The 16568-nt window shown below is 35.8% G+C and overlaps 1 protein-coding gene across 2 annotated transcripts in view; it reads left to right on the top strand.

Moving 5' to 3' along the window:
- The window catches only part of ANKS1B (ankyrin repeat and sterile alpha motif domain containing 1B), a 404590-nt gene that overhangs the window by 54911 nt on the left and 333111 nt on the right, over window positions 1-16568 (top strand). For both annotated transcript variants that reach the window (XM_057385963.1, XM_057385955.1), the window contains exons 5-6: window positions 7279-7354; window positions 9466-9567. In XM_057385963.1, coding sequence (XP_057241946.1) covers window positions 7279-7354; window positions 9466-9567 — 178 coding nt within the window. The remainder of the gene's footprint in view (window positions 1-7278; window positions 7355-9465; window positions 9568-16568) is intronic.

Below are 16568 nucleotides of genomic sequence, written 5' to 3'. Positions count from 1 at the left end.
TTTAAATTACTTCTTACATTTTTTCTTTAAAATACACTTGCATTTACTTTGTAAGAAATGCTGCAAGATGATACGTAATACAGCTTTATTACAAYTCAAATGATGTGTTAAAAGGGATAACTCAAGAAAGATACATATCTTCAAAGCTGAGTGCATATTTTAATGTTGTCTTGAGACATGTAGATAAACAAATCATATCAACTGTTCATGTAGGTGTATAAAAATCTATTTTCTCCAGCAGTGACCGTAAAGATACTAAGCTGATTTTCTAAAGCTATGACCCTTCATGGTTGTAGCAATTTGAAACAGTGTTTGACTGAGAGCTCATTTTTCTATAATTAGTCCATTCTAAACTCAAGTTACTAAATAATAACAATTTTGAATCCTGTATTTCTAACACTTGCTGTATAAATCTAAGAAATTCTGTAGCAATACACTCTCACAGCTACTGACTTGTAACTGTCAGCTGGTGGGTGCATCTAGTTTTATTCACAGTAAGTTGTAATGACTTAAAAGGYGTAACTTTAAATAAAATAAACATAGATGGGAAGAGACACAAGGTACAGCACAGTAAATTTTATGTTCAATTCTTTGCACTGGAAGGTGTCCAAGCCTTTTAACTGCAGAGGACTGGATTCTGTTATRTGTGAATTGTTGTCTCAAAATTATGATTTCTCTTGATTTGATTGATGGCACTGTATTTGTGTTGGAGTGGATTTTATCTTCAGATTTAAAGTAACTTTCTTGCTGTCTCTCTTGCTATATAACATATACTTCGAATTAAGGTTATTTCAGGTTTATATCTATTTTCAGATAAATCAGCAAACCAAACATAATTACATCTACTTTAGAGTCACATTCAGACATCACAGCTGGTTAGAGCCTGGTGCTAGAAACACCAAGGATGTGGTTTCAATTCTTGTATGGGYCATTCACTTAAGATTTGGACTTGACCCTTCTGGGTTCCTTCTAACTCAAAAGATGGTGTCAATCTGAACAAATCTTGTGAGTTTTGTCCAAATGTTGATGATATTTATATCCATAAATATATGCAACATTAAGTGCATTTAATCAATCACCTTTGTATACAAAATTGCCTTTCATATAGAAGGATTGACCCTGGATTCCATGCACTTTTTTTTCTGGATTCTTCCATCAAGGTCATGTTTTTCAACTTTTGAGAAAAAGTGAAGTGGGAAGAAAAGACAAAATAACCAAAACAAAGCAAATCAGAAAATATGAGCATGTTTTAGGATTAATATTCTCAAGTGCCTTCTAAGTGAAAATGTGGTAAAATTGTTTTACTACTTTTATTATCTCTTGCATGCTTTGAGTTAGTGTTGGTACTTGTTTCAAACTAGTTTAAAGTGAAACACTTCTTGTGATTTACCTACTTTTGAATTTGCCTTCCTTCAGACTTTCAATTTAATTTGATTTTGATTTTCTTTACTAGAAAGAGAGACACTTGCAAAGGTTAATATAAGCAGCTCATTTTTTATGTGTCCTGTACTATTACTATATCTTCAATAATTGAGGGAAGTATAATGCTACAGCAACAGAGAACTTCCAAATGCATATTTCTGAWCGTAAAATTTCTCTTTTATTTCTAGCAAATGAATGATGAAAAATTCAGAAAGAAATTGATGTCTGAATTGATATTTAAGAAGTAGAATAATTGAAGAAAAATAGTCTTTGTCATGGCAACTTACAAACTGATGGTTACATGAGGGCAAAATATTACACAATGCTTTTATGAAATGTGCTCTTCCTCTTATGTAATCTAGATAATTTTAGCACCACTGTGAATTCTCCTAAGCCATTTTTATCTATAGTTATACTAAAAGTTTTCCACTGGCCTTTAAAAATACAGTAGCTGCAAATTTTTTTGCAATCTTCCTTTAAGAAATGAGAGATTCTTTTAGTAATGATGAACTCTTTGGCATCTACACTAAAATTATCGGGCTTATTTGTTTTTTATTTTATTTTTATTCTAATTGCTTTTAAGTGATTTGTATTCTTAGTAGTTTTTGGTTGGTATTCATAGGCAGGGGGAATTTTTTTTTTTTTTCACTAGATTATCTTGTTCCTTCTGTTTTTGTCCTGCTTACCATAAGGAAATATCATTTATTTATTTTCTCACCGGTACACATATTCTCTACCAATATGTTTCTTTTCATTCAGCATCTTAGCATATTGGTAATTTGGCTCTGTACCTACTGTTAACTTATTACTTCTATTGCCTCTGAATAATTTTGTTGATGTTTACTGGCAGCTTAATAAACTGAGAAGAACATACAATATCAGCCTGTTGCTTAAAACTGAACTTAACTATTTTGTTATTTATTACATTGATCTCCATTGCTGATACGGAAAGAAAAATATGCATAGTAAAATCTTATGTGCAGTAAATAAAACTGTACACATTTTAACATGTTTAATAAATTCAGTTTATCACCACTAAAAACCTCTCAGAATGTTTAGAGATGATTATAGATGTAGCCTGTCTCCTATTACTCTGTGATTGTAAAGATGCATTTGTTTAAATGGGAAGTTTACTTTAGCCATCTTATCTTTCTCTTCTGTACTCCCTGAGCACCTTTAATCACAGCAAATATTTGGACTAATAAAAGAGAACATTTATTTTTAATTTAATTAATCACACATTTTATTCATTTCCCAGGTCTATCCAATATCCTTCAATCAGAAATTATTTAGGAGTGGGCAATACAAATCTGCTTCTTCTCTTTATGCTTTGAAGTTTTCATTTAGATTGAAACATATGAAAAATACACAGGTTCTGGGTGAATGAGAGATTTTGGGCCCTCAGTAAAATATGATACTGTACAGTTCAGCGTGTTTCATGTAAACAGTAGTTTAATAATTGTAAATACCTTAAAATCTTGGCCCCTTCTGCTTATCCAACTTTCATCTATCCCTATTTGCCTTTCCTGTCTGTTCTAATAATGATGGCAATTTCCACTGCATATCTCTGTAGTTCTCCTGCAAAAAGCTGTGCCCTTTTCACTCTCACTATATATGTAGGATATATAWATATATCAATATATATATACAATCAATTTGTAAAGCTACCATTCTGTCTTTCAGGCTCTGTCTGAAATCCATATCAGAACTATAGTAAACCGCCTATGAATAAGGGCTAGACAAGTGACCTAATTACAAGCTTTTGCGTATTGACATGATTAAAAGAAAATCTGTAATTATTAAAACCCTTGATGCCTCTCTGTGAGCTTGCAAATTGTACTCCAGGTTGACTTGGGTGTTCTGGTGTGCCTATTGACAATGTCCTTCTGTCCCCGCTTGGTTTATGTGTCCAGATGTGACATTGTATCTGCWTTTAGCAGTAAGCAGGGACAGGGGCTGTTTTATTACATGCTTAGCACAATTTGTGCTCTAGTTCACTGTATTTCATATACAGAAAWTTTTTGCCAGGAAATCAATATATTATCCATTGATGCAAACTCAAGCAGACTTTAGCTCACTCTGTTCATGAAAAATTGCCAGCAGTTTTTGTATTAAGTGTCACTGGGAAAGGCTTTCCAAATATAATGGTAGTGTTCACTTTGCCAGGGAAATATGATCCAAGGCTTCAGGAAGTAAATCTGAGAATATTGTCTATAAATTTTAAGCTCACTTCCTGTAGTATAGACAAGAATAATATATTAGTGCACAGGTATGCTGTTATAAGTGAAAAACATCTACCACAAAAGTTCCAGCAAATCTTACATAACATATAGAGATTATTTGCGACATATTTTCCAATCCTCACCATTTATGTAAATCCTCTATTACACAAGAAAAAAAAATTGTGAACATCTGCCTTCAAGTAGTAAGCCACATGTACATTTACCTAGAGAGATATATCTATTCAGCCAGTTTGAATTTCTCTTGGCCCTCTTCATCCCGAGGTTCAACATTTCCTCYAAGTTAAAACAGAGTTTGGTAACTGAACTGTCTGGCAGCAAGGACATTTCYGCCTTCTGGATAGTTTTTGGGTCGAGGGATCTGATTCACTTTTTAGTTATTCGCTATTACCGTGAAATCCTGCCTAGGGCTTTTAAGATTTGTGTCAGCGTTCATCTCCATGACATCTTATGCAGGATTACACATCTGCATCTTACAAGTGTGCTTTCATCTCCATATTCTCGGATTGATTTTAGTTCAGTTTCATGGTAATATTTCCCCTCTTGTTCAGAAAATCACCTTTATAGTGTACAGATCCTTACACTGTTTATGTGGTATGCCTTGTAAATTCCTCCTTTGAACAAACTGTTCATAATATGTCTCTCATTTCTGGGGTATTACATTCATTTGTATTATCTGATAGGTCAGAGTTGTAAAGCATAGATTGTCCTAGAATGCAGGACAATCTGGAATGTCTGCAAAGCATTTTAGGATCATGTTCTGATATGACAGGAAATATCATGGTAGAATAGAATAAGAAACAAGTGTATCAGGAAAAAGAATGGCATGTACTTTTGGATTCCCCTCCAATTTTTCTATGAATTACATATGTAAAAGTAGCTTAAGTTCCTGTACTCCCTTTATGCATAGCAGAACCGTCTTCCGGCTGTGAAGTTGCCCCCAAATAGACTTGTTTGCCTTACACATCTACAGGAAGTTTCTCTTCTCATGTTAGTTTTCATTCAATTTCTTTCAAGATGTGTGCTTTCATCAAGGAAAATATTGCCTACTGTTCCTCCAGTGGAGAATTTTGATCAACAGAAAGGACTGCTGCCTGTGCCAATTATTGTATCAGGACCTTTTCCACCCTTAACTGAGCAATCTGAGGATAGATCCTTTTCCTTGTCCTTGAAGCTGTTGATTGAATATACCAGAACACTGATCTTTCTCAGTCTCAGATTATGGTACAGCAATGTCACTAAAGTAGTCAATTTTTTCTATTTAACAAGGTTCCTTAGTAGTACAGAATGATCTCTGTAATTTTAGGTAAGGTATTACTGGTTTCCATCTCTKCAGTTAAATCTCATAGAAATAAAACTTAGTGCTCTTACTTCCTCTAACAATTGAACCTCTGTGGATTTCATTGTTGATGTACACATCACTAATTCTTATCCCTGACAGAATCAGAGCCTGTTTGAGCCTGGAAGGGAACTGTGGAGGTCATCTGGTCCAAYTCCTCCTTTTCAAGTAGAATCCCATAGAATAAGTAGCCCAGGACCATGTCCAAACAACTTTCGAATATCTTCAAGGACTGAGACCCTACAACTTTCCTGGACACCTGTACCAGGGCTCAGTTGCCTGCCAAAAAAAAAAAAAAAAAAAAAAAAAAAAGAGTGAAAAAAAATGTCTTATGTTCAAACAGAACCTACTGTGTTTCAATTTTGCCCCATTATCTCTTCTGTTGCTGAACATGACCAAGCCTGGCTCTAAATAATTTTGATGTCTCTGTCTAGTAGTTCCATCTCCATCTTGTGCTAGGGAGCCCAGAACTGAACAGAGCAAGTGTGAATCCACCAGTAATGAACAGAAGGTCACCTCCTCTGACTTGCTGTCAACACTCCTCAATGAGGGAGGATTCTGTTTTAATATTACCAGGTCCACCCAATAATTTTGAGGTTTGTTCATGTCAGTAAGTCATCAATCCAAAGGAAATGCCATATGACACAAAGAGGATAATAGGCTTTTTTCAAGATTGCTGATGTCAAGCCTCTTTCAGTAATCAGAGCTATAACTATCAGTGACTTTTCTGAGAAGTCTTTTCATTCCCAGAAATTTCTGAGCTGCACATTAATCTCTGCGTGTACCTTTGTGGTTGCACTGTCATTGCACAGTCATCCCATGTTGAAGTCAATTGCACTCACTGGAAATATTGAAGATATTTCTTCTGGATCCTGAGTAAAGGATTCGGAAACCATCTCTAAGTAAATGGGAATATTTAGTCTCCTTGTTCCAAATAAACATCTGAATGTTGAACTGGATTGCTTCTGAAAATGACAAGATTAGAAATTGTTTTGAGATATGTGTTTGATATGTTTATTCTCTTAGTGACTTCCTTCTCCTCTCTGTTACCCTGTTAGTATAAATGGTGTGCAGGATGTAGATGTTATTGGGCACATTTTACTTTATATCTCCATGTACTAACTCTCTCCCCTATTATGGGCAGAGGGAAGACTTTTCAGGCTTCATTGGTAGGACATCTGTACGCAGTGTGCTCACATCCTTTCTCAGGATCTCTGATTATTTCTCAATATATCCTATCATTGCATTGCTGTAACTCTGATGCATTCTGACACAACTAATTCATAATGAACTACTATTTTATTTCAGAATTGGATTTTGTGTGTGTATGTGTGTGTGTATCTTTAAGGTCTTTCTACCATAGCCAGTACGACTGGATAAAGTACAGAAAAAACAAATTCAAGCAGCAAAACCTTTAACATTTGCCACAAATAAATCTCAAAATCTAATTTACTATCACAAAAAAGGAGGTAAGCCAGATATTCTGTGAGATCTAGCTAGTGCTAGTGCTAATGCTATTGGATGGAAAGTTATTCTGCTCAGATTTTTCAGCAGCAACAGTATAATACTAAGAAAAATAGCTTGTTAATAGATATAGTGTGTTTTTCAGTACTGTAAATTTTTATTTCAGCAAGAACCTGCTCAGAAACAATTTTGTGTCRAAGAAATTTACAAAATCAAGTTCACCGACATCTAAGGTAGAATTTAAATGACATAAGCACAGGCATCTACAGCTGTTGGGGGTGCCTTAGGGTATCCAAGACATCTGTATGGGGCAGATGTGAGGCAGATCAAATGCGAACATCAACTGGACCATCAGCTGGAGACCAGGGTATCCTAGGGCATCTCTCACCGTATAACTGAATTGACCTTCTAGGGTGTGATCCAGTTTCACATTAAAACATCTAATTGTAGACATCCAAATGTAAACTGTCTTGACTCCTCTGAAGAGCTGTGTCCCATTGATGGTGTTGACTAGATTCTCATGGCCTATAATAGAAGTCTAGAAATTTTACACAAACACAGGCTTGTTAACAGGGAGCTGTATTACATTCCTACTATATTTTCCAATACATTATTAATTTTATAGTAGAACTGACAGTATTTTTGGTTTTGTCTTAAATAATAATAAATAATGGTTATATTTATTCTTGCCCATTCAGTGTTTTTTATATATGTAGGTAAAGTAGAGGGGAAAAAAGAATTACTTATTTTCCAAGACTATTCTTTACAAAAAGATTAATTGGTATTTTAAATGTCACAATATTTCTTTTCTAGACAGAAAAAGGAAGTGCCCTACATGAAGCTGCCCTTTTTGGAAAGGTGGAGGTAGTACGCATTTTGCTTGAAACAGGTAAATCTGATTCACCAGAAACTATGAACAAATATCCTTAATTTTCCTCATCTGGTATATGCCTCCTTAAGTTTTGTTTATACGAATGACTTTTGTCTTTATCAGCCTTTATAAATCTAATTACATGTACCTCTCATTACAACAGTGTTCTTTTAGCATAAAAAATTGCTATACACAGAGAACAAAGGTGATGTTTGCACTAATACTTAGAAATTCCATATATGACTCAGTGCATGCCAGTACTCTGAGAATAAATGTATTATAAGAGCAAAATGTCTGCATAAAATTTTGTTATTCACTCTGAAAGGCAGCCAAGAATAATCTTTGATGTAGAGACCAGAAGATTTCATGTTCATATTTATTTCCTTCTCTTAGCTATTCCTAGCAAACACACCATTCTTTTTGTTCCTTCATTTCCTGGATAAACTGAATGCCTATGAAGAAAGGGGAAGGTACTGTGTCTCTGAGAATTGCACTTGTCCTGAAAGAAAAGAAGAATAGGGTTATAAAGTCCAAACAAACCCATCTACTACATAATTTTCAGAACTGTTGTAGGTAAATTACTGATCTTGACAGCCATCTCCTCAGATAAATGGGAAGACCAATGTGAATGAAAATACTTAGAAATAGTTTCTTGCAGATGTATGATCTTCCATTATACTGAGCGATCTCATTGGTCTTTCTTTTAAGTTCTTGTGGTATTATGTACATATTGCAAAAGAAGGTATATCCTAATCACAGSTCTTCATCTGAATCTCAACTACAATATCCCTGATCTGAGACTGTTTTCATTAAAAAAACCTTCCAAGTAGCTTTTCTGTTTGGCTAAAAAAGGAGGCTGAAAAGGATCTTCACCTGCCCTCAAAGAGGCAGTGCCTTTTTATTTCCTAAAAAAGGAAGGACTGGAGAACATCAGAAAATCCTTTAGACCACAGGAAAACCCCACGTTTTTCAGATTAATGTGTTACAGCCTCTACCAGGATCCAATTGTCAAAACAGTGGAGCGGAGACTTAACTGTGAACTCCTTCAACCTCAAGTGCTCTGCACTTCTGCAACATTCCCCACCTTCTATCTTTTGTACCTAACAATCCCCTTTTCTCTAGTTCTGCTTCAAAAAGACTCAGAAGATGTTATAAGTAGCTATTACAAAGGAAAAATATGACTTGGTGTGTCTGGCCTCTGAAAATCAGCTGCCACTGCTAAATACTGGGTTTGTTTTCAGTGAGAAAATTTTTGTTTCTCACCAAACAAATTATGAAACTGTAGGGTTAGGAAATTACTGTAATTGCAGCCTTTTCTGTTGAATGATTTCAAAATGTCCTTATAAATCCTGCTTCTTCTGATTTTCTCTTTTCAGTGTCCTGAGAAGWATTTCACTTAGTTTGTTAGATTTCATACCTTTACTTTTCATGAAAGTATCTCTAAACTGAAAAACAACTTGAGCTTTCTACCATAAGGCAAACATTTCCAAGGAAGCCCCTACAAGACAAAGGTAGAGAGTCATGCAGTAGCACATACAACAGGTTCTGATTAAGATCAAGCTTCAAACTTAATTCACAGTTTGAGCCAAACCATTACTTTATTAGCAATATGGACCGTCTGTGAGGAAATGCTGTGGCTATTCATAGTGCCTGTTCACTAGAAATGGGTATTTCAGGGCATGAATTTTGAAAATGTTGCCATGAAGTGACAACTTTATTAACATAAACCCTTTTTCAGTCTTGCTACCAAAACACATACTGGTGCTAGAAAGTCCCCAAYGAATTAAAGCAGTTTGGAGAGAAATGAAGGAAAAACATTCAGAGAATTTCTTGATTTTTTAAAATATCCTTTTCAGGATGGCTGTTCCTTAGAAATAATCTGTTAAAACTATCCCAAATTTGGTTACTTTTTATCTCTGTAATATATGGAAAAATAAAAATCATCCATGTCAGTATGTGAATTTTAGGCTACTCAAGCTTTAAACAGAAATATATCCGGTATTTCAGCTGTAGTATTGTTGTAAAACCAGTGGCTTTCAATTTATCAGATATTTGAGTTTGATACACTGTATTTATAAWCCGAAGAATTTAGGATTAAATATTCCACCACAGATCCATTTCTTTTTCAGGAATTGATACCAACATAAAGGACAGTTTGGGTAGAACAGTTTTGGACATACTTAAAGAGCATCCATCTCAGCAGTCGCTCCAAATTGCAGCTCTACTTCAAGGTAAGCCACATTCAAGTATACATTTGTCAGAGACAACAGAGAAATATTAGGGTATATAGTATTTTCTACTCTTAAAATGTTATAGAAAGGAGAGGTCCTTTKATTTAAAAAGACAAAAGCCTTGTTTGCTAGTTGAACAAAAATAAGTTGTCCAATATCTGAATTTCAGAGTAAACTCTTTTATGTGGGCCATTGACATTAGCATGGTGTGTCACAGTCTTTATAAATTCTTYATTACACCATAAAGTACCATAATATTTCAATAGCAGTTCCATTAAATTGTAATGATAACCTACAATTAAAATGCTTGATTTGCTCATAAAGAGCAACTAAATGACTGGAAGATGATAACAACTTTTCAAACCATTTCATTATATTTTTCTTATTTTCCTTACATTAAAAAAAAAAAAACAAAACAAAGAAAACAGCCAGACAGCATTTCTTGTTATTATAGGAGAAATAATAAAAAATTTCATACATATGTTTGTTCTCCTTCCCCACCTTACTCTCATGGTGTAAGATCGATGGAAGTCCATTGTTTACTTCAGTCTTTAGAAGATGACAGTAAAGTGATGAAGCATGAACTAGAACATAACTCAGTGTTAAACATAATTACTTCTCTTCTATGGAATTTGTTCCCTGTATTTTCAGATTAGCCTTTCATTAAATGTATTTGACAGAGGAGGTCCCTGCAGGTATCAGTGCTGCATCTCCATCTGTATTGATTATTCACACCTTTAAATAAACCATTTTAATCAGTTCAGTATTGGTTCTATAGAGGAACCAGCTCATGCTTCAGGTTCCCACATAACTCTGTTTTATAACAACATTTCCTAGAGAAAATGATGTCATGTGGCCACACTGTGTTGTTTCTTTTCTGAATAACTTGTAATCATGTTGACAAGCATAAGTAAAGTTTTCCAGTAAGATGACGAACTGAAGATACAAAACTCGTACAATGAATATTTTGCAGGCTGTGGGAGAGGTATTTCTGTAAGGAGCAGATTCATGTTATAGCTATACCAGTTAACAGCTTGCCTTGAGGTCTCCCTTTCTCCCTTCTTCCTATTTTCCTTTGCGTTTTCCCTCACTTCCCTGCTTCCTCCTCCCCTACTTCCGCCTACACAGTTCACTTACATATTCCCCATTTACATGAGACATCAAAGTGACTTGGTTCAGTTTATGAACCAGTAGAATATATTAGATGTTCAAAATAATAAGAAATAATATTCAAAATTTACAAATACAAGTTCTGTTTTAATTAGCTTGCCTCCTGTGTATCTCAGGTCCCAGAGTTACCTCTGTCCCAGGGAACTGACAGAAATGTGCATTGAATAGTGGTGAGGAAGGTATGTGTGGGGGACATAGGGCTTTCCCCTGTCAGCAGAAGAGAATTCCTAATTTTACTCTAACTCAAACTTCAACCTTTATGCCTTCACTGAGCCGCAGCATGAACACATTACTAAGTAGAGGAAAAGAGTGTTCATGTCATATGGGAACTCCTTCAGTGGCAGCAAGAGGGTCAGTCAGASCTCTCACTCTCTTAGACATCCAAATCAACCATCTTTCAGGTATTAATCTAAGATTCATCATGAAGTCCTATCACTAACTAAACTAATTTTAATTTTAGTATCTCTTTATTGTTCCATTTACTCCTTAGTGTGGTAAACTTGCAGTCTAAACCCCATGTATGAACATTTTTTTCAAAGTACCCTTGCTCTGTGAATAAAAAAGCATCCAAACTCTTCTCAAGAGTTTCCCATGTTGATGGATCAGTACCTACCCTCAATCWTTACCACACACAGAAAAAGAAATATATTAATTTCAAGGCTTTTTGCTCCTTTGGCATGAAATCTTTTTCAAATACATGTCTTRAAGTATAAAAATGACTGCTTAGTAGTTTGAGCTCCTATTAGTAGCTCCTCTTGTAAGGAGCAGCTGTTTATTTTTGCTCTCAGCGTTATAATCAGATGCAATGTGCAAGGTTGGAAAATGGTTACAAAGATACCATTCTGACTCTTAAGACAACCTGAGGAGCTCCTTCAGAACTCCCTTGCGGAAACTACTTAGATTCTTTTTCATCAGCAAGATGTTCACTGAAGCTTTACCCATCGAAGTTTRAACTATGAGCTGAAGTTGAAAAATAAAATCAGGAGTGGCAGGATTCAGTACTAGCACTACTGATGAKATGGTTGACTTACCCTCCTCTAAAAGACAGTTGAGTATACTCTTCACTAAAATGTTGGGTATTTATCCTATTGTAGCTGAAAAATAGTGAAGCACCGGCATTTTGGGAATCCTAAATACACTGTAATTGAGCTTGACTTCAGTGTGTAATGAATTTCATGCAAAGAAAGGGCAATTACTAAGAAAGATTTAGTGGCTTCTAAATATATTCCTGTTAAGGCTGCTGACCTCAGATGGGTGTCCTGAGGAGCTTACATGTTTCCTTCATGTAGACTTACGGGAAAAAAACTCAGATTAATGGTGTCAGACAATTATGGGCAGATTTTGTCCATTTTTTGCTATTTTTGTGCCTTATGCAGCCATAGTGGCATTAAATTTGTTCTTTCACCTTGTTGCCAGGRTAGAGCAAGATTTTATCACTGAGCATTCTCATTAATTTTTACTGGTTTTCCCTTGCACTGTTATGAGTGCCACTTYATAGTATTAACATAGCATAATACTTGTCCCTGCCACAAAACATTAGCTTTCAAAATATGAAACAAAGACTGAAAGGTGCATTTGAATGGGCTGGCAGAAATGGACAAGGAGATAATGTGAATGGTACTACTGGTATCACACCCTTATATACAGAGGGATAACAGAGTTGTAAGGAATGTTTAGAAAGAAAATGAGTTGGCTCTGAGGATATTTATAAGAAACTTATTATAAGGAGATAAAAATAATTGATATGTTTAGAAGCAGTTCACAGAGGCAATAATGCTAAATCCATTGAGCTGATACTAAAACCAACAGGGCTGGTAGCCACCTGTGAATAAATACTCTCCCAGAATTTAAGAATTGTGGATAGAAATAATTCTTCCTCTTTAAAGAATATTTGGAAAACTACTTTTTACAGACTGTAGGTTTAAAGAAACAAGGCCTTTTGCCTGTGAGGTTTTAGAAGTGATCCTAGTGGTTTTGTCTTTACATGTTTTCTCATTATTCTGAGGAAATAGCAAGGGAAGTTTCTGCAAATATATTTATTTTGTGTTCAGAAAGTTAGACGTTGGCACATTATCTCATAGAAGGAAAATAAAGTAAAAGATCACTTTAAAGAGCAACATGAAAAAGGCTGAGTAAGTTATTCAACATCTTGAATAGTTTTTTACTGCCTATTAATTATAGTTACAATTAATAGACATGACAATTCAAGTTTTAATTCTATGTCCTTTGTACATGTCACACCATTTTCTGTGTCTTCATCAGGTCTGAGTAGCACTGAACTCACCTAAAAGTAGTTATTATTGTAGCAAGGAAGCAATAGCTGTATACGCACTCTGTACTGGCAGAGTGGAAAATTAGGATACTGTGCCAAGCAAGGCCAGGCTGCGGGAGACATTTCATGGGCACAGTGGAACAACAGCAGTCAGTGCTGAAGCAGTTAACAGTGTYGGCATTTAGGGCTTTTATAATTAGGCATTGAAGATAAAAGGGATGTTGCCAAGGCTAGTAGGCCTAAAATTAAACCAGCCAGCTGTGTTTTAGTTTTAGCACATGGAATGTGACGCAGGTGCAAGCTGTACCRTCTTTCAACTCTTTCTCTACAGCCCACTATGCTCTCTATTAGAAWCTTACTCTTTTACTATTTCTGGAAGCAGAATTCTTGTTATTATGAAACAAAGGAGATAGTAGATGATAGTAGATAAACAGATGAAAAATGGCACAAGCGCCAGGAAGGCGCAGTAAACACTGCTGCATAGACAGTATGGAGGGAGATGCAGTGGAAAACTATTTCTTCTCTTCTGCTGAAGCTGATTAGGAGCCTAACATTGTACCTGTTACCAAATTATTCATAAATGGAAAATGCATAAGCAGGTGCAGAAACAGAACTGCTTTCTATTTCTCTCTGCTTTGGTGTCCTTAGCACTGTTTTTGAGGGGTTTTGAGTTTTGTTTTTTAAAAAAAATTTATTTTGGGTTGTTGTTTTGTTGGCTTTTGTGTTGTTGTTTTTGTTTAGTTTTGTTTGTTTTTTGTCTGTTTTTTCTTGGGTTTTTTTTTTGTTTGTTTGTTTCTTCTTTGCTTTTTGGCGTATTCTTGCTTTCTCTCCTGCTCTTTCTGTGGACAAGTAGGTTTTCCCTTCCCTTGAGTGCAGGAGGTCAGCCTCACTGAAAAATTGGAATAGGTTTTCAGTCAAGGATTTAATTACGGCTGTGTGGGATGAAAATAATTGAGATCTCAATCCCCCTTCATTGTCATTGTTTTTTGKGTTGTTTTTTTTGGTTTGTTTTGGGTTTTTTTTTTTCTGTGGGTTTGTTTTGTTTTCCTGCTCTTTCTCTAGGCTCATGTGCAAAAGCTGTAGAGTATTAACTGTGTTCATGAATTAATTTAACTGCTGCTGTTGAGACTAAAAGTTTAGCTGCACTCTTACCTCACAGTCATAGGAGTACTTCAGTGCTTGTTTCTGTTATCTTCCCTGACACATGCACAAAAACTTCTMCTGATTTCAGCTTTCTCTGGGATTAAGTTAAACTTGAATCTTTTAGAAACTGTCCTTTGAAATTTAGGAGACTGAAGTAAACCAGGCTCTATCTTAGCTTGTCTGTTACCTTAGCACCCCTAACAACAGCAGTTACCAGTCTGTTTTCTGCTACTGCAGCTGCAGTGAAGAGGAAGTGGGTCACAAAGCCTCAAGTGGGTTCTTTCCCATGGGAGCAAATGAGCTGTTTTGGGAGGAGCCTTTTGAGAGCTTCCAGGCTGGGGCAGGACTCAGTGGAGCTGCAGGATCCTCAGACAGGTTCTGGGAGAGTCTTAAGGAGGGCAGAGGGTTTCCAGAAGGTTGCTGCCCTTCAGGAAGATGTGGAGTGAATGTGCCCCTGCAGGAACACTGGCTATGGCAGGGGGTGATTTCTATATACGTTTTATTTCTCTGATCTAATTAGTTGGAGAGTCTTCTGTTTGACAAGGTGAGTGTTCAGATTTTTATTCTGATCAAATTTAGTTTTTTTGTTTTTTAGAGTTTTAAAAAGCCTTTTGGTCTCCTTAGGGAAAAATTGTTCTAGGAAGAGCTCTATATGAATCCACCCCATGGCATGGCTGAATTAGGGTACAAAAACAGGAGAAAGGAGCTCATTTAAAGGAAACTAATGATTTAGAAAAGTTGCTTAGGTTTTTTTTTTTTATTATTTTCCATTAGGATAAAAAGTTTTCAGAAGTGAATATTACCACTACTCTAAAAGCCAATATTTATAAATAAAGGAAAAGTCTTAACCTTATCAGCTCACTGAGAAATTAGGATCTAAGAGGAGTAAAGTGAAAGTAAGTTGTGCTTTTACAGTCTTTGGAAGTTCAGCAGCAGCTCTAGCTGAGCTGGGCCATGCTCTCTTCATGGTGGAGAGGTAGCTGTGTTTCTCTGCTTATGTATTTAGTCTTTCCTGTCTGTTTGGCTTTGGCCTAATTGGCATTACAGAAACTGAGAAAGCTGGACTTCCTGCTGTTTGAACTTCCCAGAGCTTGTTCCCTTCTTCGGTTATATTCCTTATGGTTCTTATTTCCACTGCTGTATGACCACTTTTATGGTATTACTTTTTGTGCACATGACCCTATTTAGGTTGAGTGGGGTTTTGACAAAATATGAGAACTAGAGAAAAGAATCCTGCTAAACAAAGTTTTTTAACTCTTACTATTAATCCTCACTGTGCTGTAAGGTCCATTTTGGGTTAAGTGAAGTAGTACTTACTTTTACCAAAGTAAAATAGTCCATTCTTCCCAATATGAATATGACAGGTTGTGTCCTAAACAGATTTTACTCTCCCCTCTGGTAGACATGATAGGTTTCCCTCTAAAGCTTTTTGAAACTACAGATGGGGAAACTGTGCTGGTCATGAAGTGGTATAATTCACTAAACTTGGCTTTGTTCTGAATTATCTTTYTGCTTTGAGAAAAGTGATACAACCTGAGTAGTCTCTCAAGCATCCAGCAGTCAGTAAGTTTGGGCAGGGTTTGAAGATGGATTCCTAGACAGCTGCAGCTGACTAGAATTCAGCTGCTGTTGAAAGCATCTGGTGCTTTTGTGTGTTTTTGATTTKGCTCTTGATATAGCTTACCCGTTTTGTGTCTCTTTCTCTGACAATATAATGGGTAAGTGTRCATTTCCCTAGACTATAAGCTTCTTGAAACTTGAGTTTCCCTRTGTTTGTATGTATATGTTAGAATTTTCAATAGTGTAAAACCAAGTTGGGCATAGAGGTCCCTCAGAAGCCCAAATTTTCAAGGGTTGCCCCCTTGTTAGGTTGGCCTGCTGCCAGCCTGTTGTAAATCTCTTGTATCACAACTTGTGTGAGCCAGTTGTAAAGGTTTTCTGGAAGGAACWCTGCATTTTTAAAAGTGAATATGTAAGACTTACATTGAAGTTGAGATTTCCTCCACAGAACTAGCCTCCAGCGGGTAAGTGCACTGGTCTGGAAGTGGGACCTGATAAAGAATAAAAATAGAGAATTATTTTAAAACCATGGTCTTGTATGGTTATGTRACAGCAATGTTAGAATCCTGCACAATATCCCCTTATTTTCTCTCCTAGTCATATCAGTATTGATCTAATAATTGTAATATCCACCTGATAGAATTACATTTCRGGTTTCCTTTTGAACAGTTGCATAATTACAAAGCAAACATTTTTCARACACAAATTCCTCTTTTTCTTTTAGTTTTCTTTGGGTTTGGCTTTCTTTTTATTGCTTCTCAATCTTGCAGATTAGCTTGACAAGTACCATAGCTGACAGAGCTAGGAAACATTCCATAGTATTTTGTCATGCTGCTAGTTTTCCCATGGGCTCTTG

This window comes from Malurus melanocephalus, unplaced genomic scaffold (genome assembly GCF_030028575.1).
Source record: "Malurus melanocephalus ecotype Western Australia unplaced genomic scaffold, MMel_1.1 scaffold_16, whole genome shotgun sequence".
Classification (NCBI taxonomy): Eukaryota; Metazoa; Chordata; class Aves; order Passeriformes; family Maluridae; genus Malurus; species Malurus melanocephalus.
This window is presented reverse-complemented; position numbering and strand designations above follow the sequence as displayed.